We start from the raw sequence: 12917 nt of genomic DNA on the forward strand, positions 1-12917 counted from the left end.
AAGGAATACTGAGTTCATTCTTTTAAATTTGTTTTTATGTCACTTTCATTTCTGAATATATCCTTTTCCATCCTGGCTTGTCAAATTGAACACATTCAAATTTTACCAAATGTCTCCGATGGCTTGAAAGAGTCCTCCTCTGCTCCACCCCACCCCCCACCCCAATCTCGGATACTCTTGCTATCAGTGGGCAGTTTCTTGCAACAAAGATTAAAAGAAGAAATGCCTTCTTAAAAAAAAAAAAGTGATAACTATGCCTGATGGCATCTTACAGGAAAATAATCCTAAAGCTGGGCCTACAGATAACATCATTAGTCATATGCTACCATAAATGATTGAACAGAGAGTGAGATGGAAAGTGAATTCAATTTTATCAATAATTTACTCTCAATGTTTTACCAGCATGAAGCTTCCTCACTGCCTATTATCAAAAAATTGTGATTCCAAGTCATTTCCCTTGTGTGGGCCTGTTTCATCCTTGTTAGAATGGGAGGGAGGGGAGGAGGGAGGATTGAAGTTCTATTCAATTGTCTTTATGGTTCCCCTTGACTATAACATGTAGATACTCAGGTCAAATAATCAAATGATCTGGATTCACAATTTAGGTGTGTTACGCATTAGCTATGTGACCCAGGTAATTAATTCCCTTCACCTCTTCACCCGTTTCCTCATCTATAAAATGAGGGGACTGGACTAGATCAACGGCATCAAACTCAAATAAAAATGGTGGCCATTAACATCAGGATCCCTACAAGTCTCATACTGACTTAGAAAGCCACCTATCAATGTTATCTTTGCTTTGTTGTAGCTTTCTTTTGTTAAAATATTCTCTAATTGTTCTTTAATCTGGTTTGGCCACTCTTGGCTGTGCTGTGGGTTATGTGAAGCTCCACCACGAGCCCCATGTTTGACACCTTTGGACTAAATAGCACCTAAGGACCCTTCCAACACAAATCCGTGATAAGCACATAGTAATGGATTATTTTTTCATTCATACAGCTTCAAAATTTCCAAATGTGATATCTCTTTTAACAGGAGTGGGAGCTTAAACTTTCCTCTTGCTAGGAATACAGGGGCTAACTCCGTGGCTATGTATCTAAAGAGGTCAGAGGTCTCAAATCCAGAAGGCCTCTGATAAGGTGGGCACAAAGACATGGTTAGCTTCTGTCTTCATCACAAACTGGCTTGCATAATCACAGGCTTGTCTCTGCTTCGGGTTCGAGAGAAGCAGAAGATCATGAAGATGGAATGCTTGTTTGAGAGGACGGCTGTCCTCAGATGGCAGGACGGAAACCTGGGAAAAGTGGAAGCTGAGATGGCGTCCGGGAACGCTGAATGCCAGACAGCGAACAAGCGGAGGGGAGTTTCCAGGTCAGTATCACATAAATGTCCACATGAACCTTACTGAAGTTTTCCCAAATGATGTGGATGCCTGGAGTCCCACCTGAGCCCCCAAATGCTCTAGCACTAAATTGGTGGGTTAATTACATGGTGCTGGTGAGGCACGCCCAAGATCTTGCCATCTGTGTGTGACCAATGGCAGCAGGAGCAGGGAAGTTCTCCTGTCACATGACGTTCCCTTGACCGAGTCTCCTCCCCTCCGAGGTGAAGCAGCTTCTGATTTAGGTCAGACGCTTAACCGAGTTGGCCAGCCTTATGCTGACCACATCACATCCAGCTCTACAATTTTGCTACAATTCGCCCACATGACTCAATCAGGTTTTTTTCTGACTGGGAGAGAAGGAAGGCAGTTGGGTGTGGAAGGCAGACCCTCCCATCAACATTACCACCCTCAAATTGAAGCCCGAGGAGTCACAAGCCTTTTTTAGCAATTCATTCTGGCCTTTAAGAAACAAAATAACCTGTTTTCGTTTCACTTGAAACATTTTAAAATTGTATGAGTTATTCAAGGCCCTGTATAGTGACAAGCCAACCTCAAAGTTTCACCTTATTCTGAGATTACTCCACCTGTTATTTTCTTGGATTTATCAATCAATAATCGTTTATTAAAAACTACTGTGTGCCAGATGCTCAAGAAGCTAAGACAAAAAGTCCCTGCCCTCAAAGAGTTTACATTCAACTGGGGAGAAAGTTTGTACAAATACTGGGTGTCCCAAAAGTCTTATAACAGATTAACAAACTTTAATAGCTTAAAACTGTATGAGACTTTTGGGATACATTGTATATGTGTATGTTTATAGACATATATGTCTGTATGTATACACACATACATATACATATACAAATCACATCTACAAAATAAACATAAGGAAATCTGGGGTAGAAGGGAGCAGCAGCTGTGAAGGGAAGTTAGGGTCTGCACATGACAACATTAACAGGAAGACTTTTGGGAGGAATAAGGCAACTCACTGTAAATCATTCAGGAAATCAAACTTCTATTTTTGTGGGGGTCATTTATAAAAATCCTACCCATCTTTGAAGGCCCAGCTCAAATCTCCAGTCCTCAAGGATTCAGAAATACCAGGAAGTTTCCAAGGAAGAATGGAGCTGTCATAAAATCACAGAAGTGTAAAGTAGCCCTCCCTTTTAAGGATGATTCAGCTGAATGGCAGAAAGGGTAAGTGAAGATCAAAGAATGAATCAGCAGCAGGGACAGACCTAGAATCCAGGGCTCCGATTCCTAGACCATTGACTTTGGTTCTGGGCACCTTTGCAAAAAAACATTCAAAACAAAATATATAAAAACATATTGTCTAGGAATGATTTAAGTACCTACCTGCAGGGGGATGGTCTATATTTCCTCCCAAGATTTCTTTCATTCAACTTTATGATTATTTGTGATGTCTATTGGATTATGGCAATTCAGTTCAAAAGGGTTCTTTGAGGCAGCTAGGTGGTGCAGTGAATAGAGCACTGGCCCTGGAGTCAGGAGGACCTGAGTTCAAATCTGACCTCAGACACAATCCAAAAACCAGCCATGTTACCTTGGGCAAGTCACTTAACCCCAATTGCCCTCCAAAAAAAAAAGCAAAAAGGTTGACTTTATATTGGTACCTCTGTTACACAGCTATTTTAAAGAAATCTTTAGTATCTTCATCATTAGTTTGATTAAACACTAATCTATGATATGCAAAGATATTTCTTGCCCTAGTCTAGAAGCTTCAGATGGAGATCACAAAGCAGCTAGAAACAGACACTAAAACATTAAAGTCCAAATTCAAGTTTGCTTAGCAAGACAGAATGGAAGAGGGAACCTTGACAGCTGAAGGCCAGAAGGAACCACTGCTTTTCTACAACCCATCTGGGAATGCACCTTAAGGAAGTGACCAAAGCACAGGTGGAGAAGCTGGCTACCTGGGGGAGAAAGAACATTTTATACCAAGATAAACAGATAAAAGCTCTAAGCAGAAAGAATGGGCAGGGAAAGTCAGTTGGAAATTCACAGGAAATTAGGCACTTTTAAACACAGGCAGACTTTGAGAAGAAAGTGGGATCTCAGTGAGATTCTGAGGACTTTCAGTAAAGTCTTGGTGGGAGGAAGATGACCACATCCTGGCCAAATCCCAACACTCATGAACTTTCAAATCGATGGGAAATTCTCCTTTACTTGCAGCACCAAAACACGAATGGAAGGTTAATAAAGTCTCTGCCTACGTGTGATTCTCTTTTTGGAGGCAGAGTGGAATAGTGGATAGGAGGCTGGTCTTGAGAATCAGGGAATCCCAGAGGGGAGACGCCAGTTTGATTTCTGATTCAGCCACTTAAAAGCTGTATCACCCACCCTTGGCAAGTTGCTTAATCTATCTGGGCCTCCCTTTCCTCATCTGCAGAATGGGTTTATAAAATACTTGTGGGACTTACCTGAGAAGGTTGTTGTGAGGTTCAAGTGAAGTAATGTTTGAAAAACTGTGAAGTGTTATGTCAATATCAATCATTACTACTGGCAGTCATAACCCTGTTGGTAATCTTTCATTCAAGGTTTTGGGACCTTTTGAGAAATGTTCACTATCAATTACGTAATGGCTGTTGCCAAATTTCTTCATTGGTTGATGTTCCAAGACCCTAAAATTAAAAACTCACAGCACAACTATTTAGAATTCTAGTTTATTATTAAATTACATAACAAAGCTTTTTCTATACAGACAGAAAATGCACATTAGATGAGAATAAAAATTAATTACAAATACATTAAAATAGGTTCCAATAAGCTATTTTAAAAGAAAAAAAAATAGAAAGTGCAACTGGAAAAGAATAGACAAGAGTTTTGTATTGGCATTTTTCATAAGGAAACATCTTTCATCCTGGTTATGTATGATGGTAACTGATTCTTTCTCTCCCATTTTAAGAGCTGAAAGAATGAAAAAAATGCAAAGGCCCCAGTACCTGGGTGAGATAGATCTAGGGTACAGAGAAAGTCACCAAAGACCCCCAAATATGGCTCAGCTTTGTCTTAATTTCTTATTCTATAAACAGTCTTGGTACCTGTTTGGCCCTTTCTTTAGTTTCACCTTCCAGAAAGATTTGAGTTTGGTACACTCAACAGGACTGGCCTATGAACAAAGTTGTGCATCTTTCTAATTCTAATATGAGTTCAAAGAGGTAAAATGATTCCTGTCCCAGGGAATGGAACACAATTCCTGGAGTTCTCTGAGGAGCTACCCACTCATCAGTTACACTTGCCATAGAAGTCGATGTTACTTTCAGTCTAGCCAGAGTAACTCAAGTGACAATATCCTTAGGGAAAGTTTAAGTGAGAATCCTTGGTGGTCATCAATTATTTGGTGGACTCTAATTACTTGTTAATAATCCAACTTGAGGTATAACAAATAAGCCCAGTCTAGGCTGGACCTCCTATTCCTTTCCATTGTCGGCTGTCATAAAAACAAATCTTAGAGAAGTCAATAACTGGGGGCCTTCAATTTTTAATATGTCGCAGAGTTTGAAAATATAACAAGATTAAGCCTCTTCCTTGTCATACCATAAACAGGTACTTTATTCATACTGCCATAAGCACAATCTTTCAATAAGATGTATTTAGTAGTATACAATACTAAAGATAAAGTAGCGAATGTTTCTGATCCGACACCCAGAGAAGATGAGTGACTTCACCAGGCATTTCTTGCCATGTTCTGCCTACAATCTCAAGGTTTCTCCTCCAGAAACACAGCTCTGAGTGCAATGGAGCAACTTCCCTTCCTGGTAAGGTTTTTCTTACGCCCAAGTCTACAAGTGAACAGGCAGAAAGGAGGAACAGGGGGCAGAAAAGCCCTTTTCTGACAATGCAAATACTCAATGGTCAAGGAGTGGAGTGGAGAGCTCAGGCATGGGAGGTGGGTTTAACTTCCAGCCTGACCCCTTTCTGCCCGTGTGACCCTGGGCAATCATTGTGCCTCCCTGGCCCCCTCAGCATCTTCTCTCTCTATAAAATGAAAGAGTCAGACTAAATTACCTCCGAGGTCTCTTTCCATGCTAAAACTCCAAACTCTTATCCTATGAAAAGCAAAATAATGTATTTTATAGGGAGCACTTCATTTCATTCATAAATGAATGGAAAATTACCAGGACAAAAGACCAAAAGCACCTGGAACTGATGGCTTGAATTGGGAAAGAACCAAGTAGTTTTTAATTAAACATTTTACTAAGATATCAATAAACCCAAAGAAAAAAATATATCTTCTGGAATTTCCTGCCCCCACTACCATTTCTGCTGCCATGCTTTTTAATCTTGACAGTGAATTAGAAAGCTCTGAGTGTCTGGTTGTTAACAAGACAGAGAAGAGAAAAATTCATAATTCATGGCACCAAATATTTCTTCCCCAAAGCATTAAGTGGCTTTTTTTTTAAGCGATGAGAACTTTTGGACAAAGAAGTAGGATTTCAGATTTGGCCCCTCTCTTCTCAACAAGAATACACCAGCAGGCAAGACATGAATTTAAAGACAAGGGCAGGGATTAGTGTGAAGATCAGAGCTCAAAAGGACCAGCATTGGTGGCCCAATGCTACGTGGGAGCAAAAACAGCAGTCCTCCCTTTTTTGCTCTGATATGAGGTGGGAAAAAGTACATCGGACTAGGAGGCTAGAACGGAGGAACCTGGGCTCTAGAGCCAGTTCTGTCACTGACTCGCTGGGTGACCTTGAGCAAATAACGCAGCTTCTCTGGCTTAGATGAGCACCAGGACCCCCTTCAAACCTCACATTCTCTGACACTACTGGGGGTGGTGTTTTTTTGTGGGGGAGTCTTTCTAGAGAATGTAGGGATCCATCCAACAGAGCCACTACAGAAACCATGATGAGACGAGTATGTCTTGGCCACTGGCATCCAGCATTAAATGAGAGAGACAATAGTAATAAAGGGTCATAGGGGCTCTAGGGTAGCAAGGTGAGGGGAAAGGTTACAGTAAAATTCATTAGGAGTAACTACTAAAGAAACAAAGGGTACCTGACAGAAATTCTATTCCTTCACATATGCATGACCCTGACTTAAAGATTAACCAGCCAACAAAACTGATTATTTATTTAGTTGTAGTAAGCAAGATTATTTTTCTATAATAGTTTGATTCTCATACAATTAGATTTAATGAATGCACCAAATAATCAGACCAGTAAAAAGACTGGTTATATAATTAAATAAATAACTTTATTTTATGTACTGCAGATTTTATAAATGCCAACTGTAGAGTAACCAAAAGTTCTATAAACTCTAGCTGGGACACAACCACCAATTGAGGCCCTTTGATAAAAATCAAAGATAATAAGAGTCAGGGGAGCTCTGATCTCCCAACAGAGAGAATTTAATTAATTAATTTACTTCCCTGATCCTTCAAGCTTCATGTAGGGAAAACTAATGTTTTTTGAAAGGGCATCCCCAATCAATGAAATGATCAACCCATACATAGAAAAATAAACCCAATAATTTAAAAATATGATCATCACATTCCCTTCTAATCCAGGAGGCAATAGAATTTTAACATCAAAAAGAAAAATCTGCAGTCTCTATATCATATCACACCAATGTGTCATTCTAGACATAAGCCTCTATCCAGGTCACATGAACAATACACACCATCAGGTGGTTTTGTCACTGCATCCAAAGCTCTTTTAGTCCTTCTGCTGGAGCCCAGAGTATGAATCAGATACTCCAATGTTCTAAAGCAGCCTTGTTTCCAGGAAAGGAGCAGACATGTTGGGCAAGTCTCCACACTGCATATGATCATAATCATTACCAGGAATTATTACCAGAATTGCCAGGAGGACTGATCAAACAATTGAACTCTAAGAGAACTCTAGTGGAGAGTTTATAATTTGTCAGTGATGGACAGAAGACAGGAGCAGGTGAAAAGAAGATTCTGCACTATGTATGATGAACAGCAAAATAACATCCTAAAGGTTCAGAAACCTTGACCAGATGAGATCTTCTACAATAAGACAGACACAGGGTGACCTGGTTCCCTCACACAGCTGAAGCAATAAGATGGGATAGATAATGCAGCACAGGATGGCATGGGGGCTGATTGTTTTTGTTTACACATGACAGTTACCCAAGGTGGAACATGCCTGACTGCAAACTGGACCAAATCCCTTCCTCAGTAACAAATGTATGTCAGTTCTGACTTGGGAGGGTTTGGGCAATCTAACAGTTTGGGGGCTTTTGAAAACTGGGGTAACCTAAGTTTCTCATTTCCTAGTAGAGTTTAGATTTCATTCTACTTTCAAAGCAGAAAACATTAATTCGATCTTTAAAAAAAGAAACCAAAGTCAAAACAATGAACAACCTTTTAAAAAGTCACTGAGTTTTTTTCAAAGATTTTTAGATGACCACCAGCCCAGCAAAGCATATAGACTAAGAATGCTTCTATCACTGCAGTTTGCTTGTGGTTAGAACAAATATTCTATTGCATTTCAATTAGGGCAACAGTCTCAGTCTTCTTCATGCCAAAGTGAGGCTGTCTCCCAAAAGTCCCCCAAACTAGACGTATGCTCAACAAAATAGCTGGGTTAGTTTCTGTGCAAACTGAGTAATCTCTGAATATTAAAAAACAAAAAACTGAAGACAGCACAGCTGACAAAGAATGACCCATGACCGTTTACTACAAATTAGAAAAAGAAAGAAAAAAAAGCTGCATTCATTCACAAACCACTCCTGCTGACTTAAAGCTGCAATACGCTGGTCACAGGCCAAAAGAGTCTGGACTGGAATCTGGACTTCAGGGGGCACTGGTCTACTGAAGACACTCAAGCTTCAGAAGGACTTTTCTTTTAGTCAACAATCACCAGTTTCCACCATGAAGTCCCTTTTCTCCCTTACTATGTTTACTTACCTCACAGAGACACAAAGGATTGAAAACTTTTCTTGGTTTGGTTTGGAAACAAAAAGGGGGGAGATAAATTTTGGTGAAAAAAGGACACAAACGTTGCAGCTTCAGCCCCAATCTGGACCAGCACCACAGCCTCTCATAGGCCCTAAATGACATGATGATGGTCAACAACTCCCCAGGTCTGTCCATGTCTCCTTCCCACTGCTCTGTAACTGGAATCAACTCAAGGAAGTGGTGGTTGTCAAAAGTCTCTAGAGAATGTCCATTAGTGGAAAGCATACAGTAGCAAGAGGATGGTGCAAACGCCAACGACACCACCCAGGATGAGGGAATCTCGCCGTTTGCGCAGGTTGATCCGCTGGATTAAGCTGTTTACTGCAGGAAAACGATCTGTGGGAAAGTACCTGTTAAGGTCACGTGACAAAGGAGGCCTCCCTGGGAGAAGCCAGAGGTCACAATGAGTAGCAGAGAAGATCAGCATATGGTCAGAAACACAGGTAAAGCAAAGAAATGCGTGAAGAGCAGAGATGGCTCCAAACCTGACAAACTGGCCCTGTGGAAATGCGTTTTACATGATCTGGGCAGCGCTTCCACTGCTCCCTCTGACTGATGGAACTGGGAGAAAGTTATTCCAGAGTGGTTCGTGCTGCTGGCCCCAAGGCGGCCCAGCCTTGTTGGGCAGCACAGTAGACAGTAGGAGGCAGCCCGACATGTCCCTCTCTCTGATCATCCTCCACCCCCTTTCTGTTTTCTCTTCCTAGACTAAAAAAATCCACATGAGGGTAGAATGAGAGGGTCTTATTTATCCTTGCATCTCCCCAAATGCTAACAGAGAGCTTTACACATTGCCAGACATAGAGAAGGCATTTAATAAATGTAACTTAACAAATACAATATTTCTGAAGAGACAGACTTCAGAATCTTGTTTTGCCTTTGGAAATAAAAGGAACAGCTTAACTCTGACTTTAAAGTAACAAATTAAACATGATGATAAATTTAAAGTAGCATGAATTAGGTGAGATGTTCTAGAAAATGGTTTGCTTTTTCCTCAAAGAAGTGCTAATGAGTGCCTTAGTGGTCAGCAAGAGTTAATGATCTTCTCTGATTGCCTAACTTACTAGGTTACTCAGGAGAGTAACTTCACTACTGGGGAGAAAAAGGCTTATTAATCTGCATTCATTTAAGCCTTATTTTTCAATCTCTGGATGTACTTCACTCTAATTGAGACTAGAAAAACGAGGAATAAAAAAGTTAAGAGTCACAACCAATTAGCTGCGGATTCGAAGACCAGAACCACTCACCAAGGTGGACTTCTAACAAGTCAGAAGAGGTTTCCTTGCTAGCCACAAAAAAGCCAATGTGTGCAGCTGTCTTTCTCTCAATTCCCTGCCAGTGATTTATTTTAGAAAGGGACAAAGAAGCAAGCAGCATGTAATTGGGATAAGCATGGCAGATATGAGCATATTTACTATTCTGAAGCTTTAAAAATGCAAACTAAATGTAAGCTAGTGAATAATTTTCAAATCTATACTACTTTCTTTCCCCTAAGCCCATTTATCCTGCAGCACAATGCTCAATCACTTGTGCAGATGAGACAGATTAGCATAATCTTTCACAAAGCAGGAACCAGTTTATATTTATACAGCGTGACTGCTGAAGATCTTCGATGTTACCGATGGAAGTGGCCATGCCAGAAAGCACAAACAAACACAGATGTCAGACTTTCCCAAAGGATACTGGCCAGGGTGTTCATCCTGCTCTGTATAGACTTCAACATCCCTCTTTGGGATGTCATATTTTCTTTCGTTGCCATTGCGATGCTGAAAAGGGCGTGGGAGAGAGAAGAAAATTAAATCACTATCAAGGACATTCAATTCCATTAGCTGTAAAAGGAACACAAACTGATTATCACAGTATGTACTAGTAGCCTTGGAAAGAGATGGCTGAGAGGAAGGCCAAACTACCTTCCTGCTGTTCTTTTCTCGCTAATCCTTAACGACCATTCTGTTCTTATTGATCTCCTTTCACATCTTGCTATGTAAAAAGAATATCTAATATGAAAAATGAAGAGTCACCATAACAGATGAATCACACACTGACTGCAAAGCCTCAACATTTTTCAGGCGAGGCCACATGGCACGGTGTAGGAGTAAGGAAGCTCTGGGTTCTAGGAGGGTGCTCCTTCACCAGGAATTCCCTATGCCAATAAAAACCACAGGCCTAGAACAAAAAGGAGTTTATAAAAACAGAAGTACACTTTTCTGCTTTTCCAAAATGCAGGTGAGGTTTCTTTTCTTACTGAGCAGGCCAATACATTTTATTCCCCTTCAATAACATGAGGAACTCTACCTGAGCATCAATGTGTTGGGAAAAAGTTATGCCTGTTAAGTGAAAATAAGGCAGACCCTGACCCCTGCCATTGTACCAGGGCACAGATTTCTCTGATGCACAGGAAGTCACTGTGGCCTTCTTCCTGGGCAGCAATACACCTGGTCAATAATACGAAGTAAGCCAAACCAACTGCTCAAGAAGAATGCCCCGTGACCTTCTGAGTGCTCTGGAAGGTGGTTTTATGTTTTGGTTTTGTGCTGCACAATATGGGCAAGCGATTTAAACTCTCAGTCTCAGTTTTCTCAGCTATAAAATGGTGATAATAATCCCTGTACTTAGGTTTTGGCTCCTTGTCCATACAAGCTCATTAGTTTCAGCTAGCTTTAAGGGAATAAACAGTATAAATTTACGTATCACCTAGCCTGTCTGCCTCCTTTAACCAAACTTTCAGGTTGACAAGTTCTACAAGGACAGAATTTCCTTCCACATAAGGCCCTACCCAGTGGGTGCTGTGTTTAGGATTGCCTTTCTTTCTCTCCTTCCTCCTTATGGCCCCCCACTAAGGATTAGAGTCCCACACCCACTGCCTTGGGGACTAACTAGGACCAGGTATGAGGTAACAGCATTATTGATGGGAAAGGAGAAGAGACAAAGAAGAGAGGGAAATGCCCTTGGCAGTGCATACTACTGAATGATGACTTTGCACTGAATGTATGAACCATTCACTGCCAATGGCCCAACTCCAGCATCAGTCATAGAATCAACAGGGCACAGGAGATCTACAACTAGAAGGAGCTCAAAAGCCATCTGGACCTTATTTTACAGATGAGGAAACTGAGGTGCAAGAAGGTAAAGTGCTTTCCCAGTATCACTGAGCCAGTGAACCTGAGGCATGGGGCTTGGACTCAGATCCAGCTCTCTAAGGAGTGATCCTTGTGAGCCTGAGGAACGTAAAGGCAAGTGAATATGCCAACAGCCACGGAGGGCTACGGAAGGAAAAAGGGGGGTGGAAAATGGGGAGTTTGTGTCTGTCATTCCTTATCCCTGACTCCTGAAGCCCATTCTGCTGCAGACCAGGGGGTTATCCCCAGTCTACTCCACCCACAGAGGTAGCTGTATACATGTTCCTGGCATCCCAAAATCATACTCCCAAACCATTCTCCCTTAGGAACACTGTTACACCTGGTGAAGTTGAGTATCATTATTAGTTTCAGATACCGTGTTTCCTCGATAATAAGACACTGTCTTATTAATGTTTTGGACAGAAAAACACCAGAGGGCTTATTTTAATGAACACTGACAGCAATTTTAATAAACAGGTAAATGTGAACAAAAAAATGTACCTTTATTCAATAAGCAAATCACTGGGGAAGAACAGGATGACGCGCTCACTGCTATAGCTCTAATTGGATGCAGCTCGGAGCGCGGCGTGCATTTCACAGGGTGGGGGGATGGGGACGGTGCATACACAGGGTACCGTAATGTAGTGTGTAGTGCAGTAGCAATCTCAATAGGGCTTATTTTTGGGGGAGGGCTTATTTTAGAGGAATCTTACACAGTAAGGGGAGGGCTTATTTTTGGGATAGGTCTTATTATCAGGGAAACACGGTATATTACCAAAGACACAGGCTTATATACCATCTGCTAGAACACAATCAGTTCAGAAGTTGGCGACTTGCCTGTTTGTACTGAGCACTTACTATGAACAAAGCCACTAGACATCTAGTTTAAATGTGGTTGTTCTCCCTCCTATTCTGACCTTCCCACCCGCTCCCCCCGCCCCATGAAATGGAAGTCACCCTGGTTTCATACAGGCCAGGCCAAGCCGATTTAAGCTCTTCTCCGCCCCACAGAAAGCTGGAAAGGCTTCAAGTCTAGCTAGACCCAGTGATTAGCTAAGTTCAGGGAGGCTTATCACTAGACAGCTGGCCATCAAGCAATGAATTTTTGGGGCACAAATATACAAGGCTACATACTGAGCTGCTGTATGTAAGGCACCGGGCTAGTTTCAAAGCCTAGATCTCCTGACTTCCTGACAAAAATATGAGTCATGGCAACTGCATGTTTTTATCTGATTCCCAAAGGGTCCCTGTGATTAAGCCAATATGACTGGAGGGGAGAAAGACGGAATGATTTCTCTTTAAGGGAATAGTACTTCTATAGAATTGCATCAATACCCTCTTCTACCCTCTGAATACTGGAATTCATATCTCTTTGTAGCCATTTTCAAAACAGTTAATTCTCCATATTCTTTTCTCTACATCTGGGCATGCAAATTCAGCCTGCTAGCTAAGAAGAGTTTTTACATGT

At 41.3% G+C, this 12917-nt stretch overlaps 1 protein-coding gene across 3 annotated transcripts in view; it reads right to left on the minus strand.

Annotated features, from left to right (window-relative positions):
• Positions 1-4049: 4049 nt before the first annotated feature.
• The window catches only part of GOSR1 (golgi SNAP receptor complex member 1), a 72461-nt gene continuing 63593 nt past the window's right edge, over positions 4050-12917 (minus strand). For all 3 annotated transcript variants that reach the window (XM_069089730.1, XM_069089729.1, XM_069089731.1), the window contains 2 exons: positions 10014-10096; positions 4050-8666 (listed from right to left, as the gene is read on the minus strand). In XM_069089730.1, the coding sequence (XP_068945831.1) occupies positions 8542-8666; positions 10014-10096 (208 nt within the window). In that variant the 3' untranslated portion in view covers positions 4050-8541. The remainder of the gene's footprint in view (positions 8667-10013; positions 10097-12917) is intronic.

This window comes from Petaurus breviceps, unplaced genomic scaffold, assembly GCF_028583685.1.
Source record: "Petaurus breviceps papuanus isolate PSGF00001 unplaced genomic scaffold, PetGlider_PUasm1.0 186, whole genome shotgun sequence".
Taxonomy (NCBI): Eukaryota; Metazoa; Chordata; class Mammalia; order Diprotodontia; family Petauridae; genus Petaurus; species Petaurus breviceps.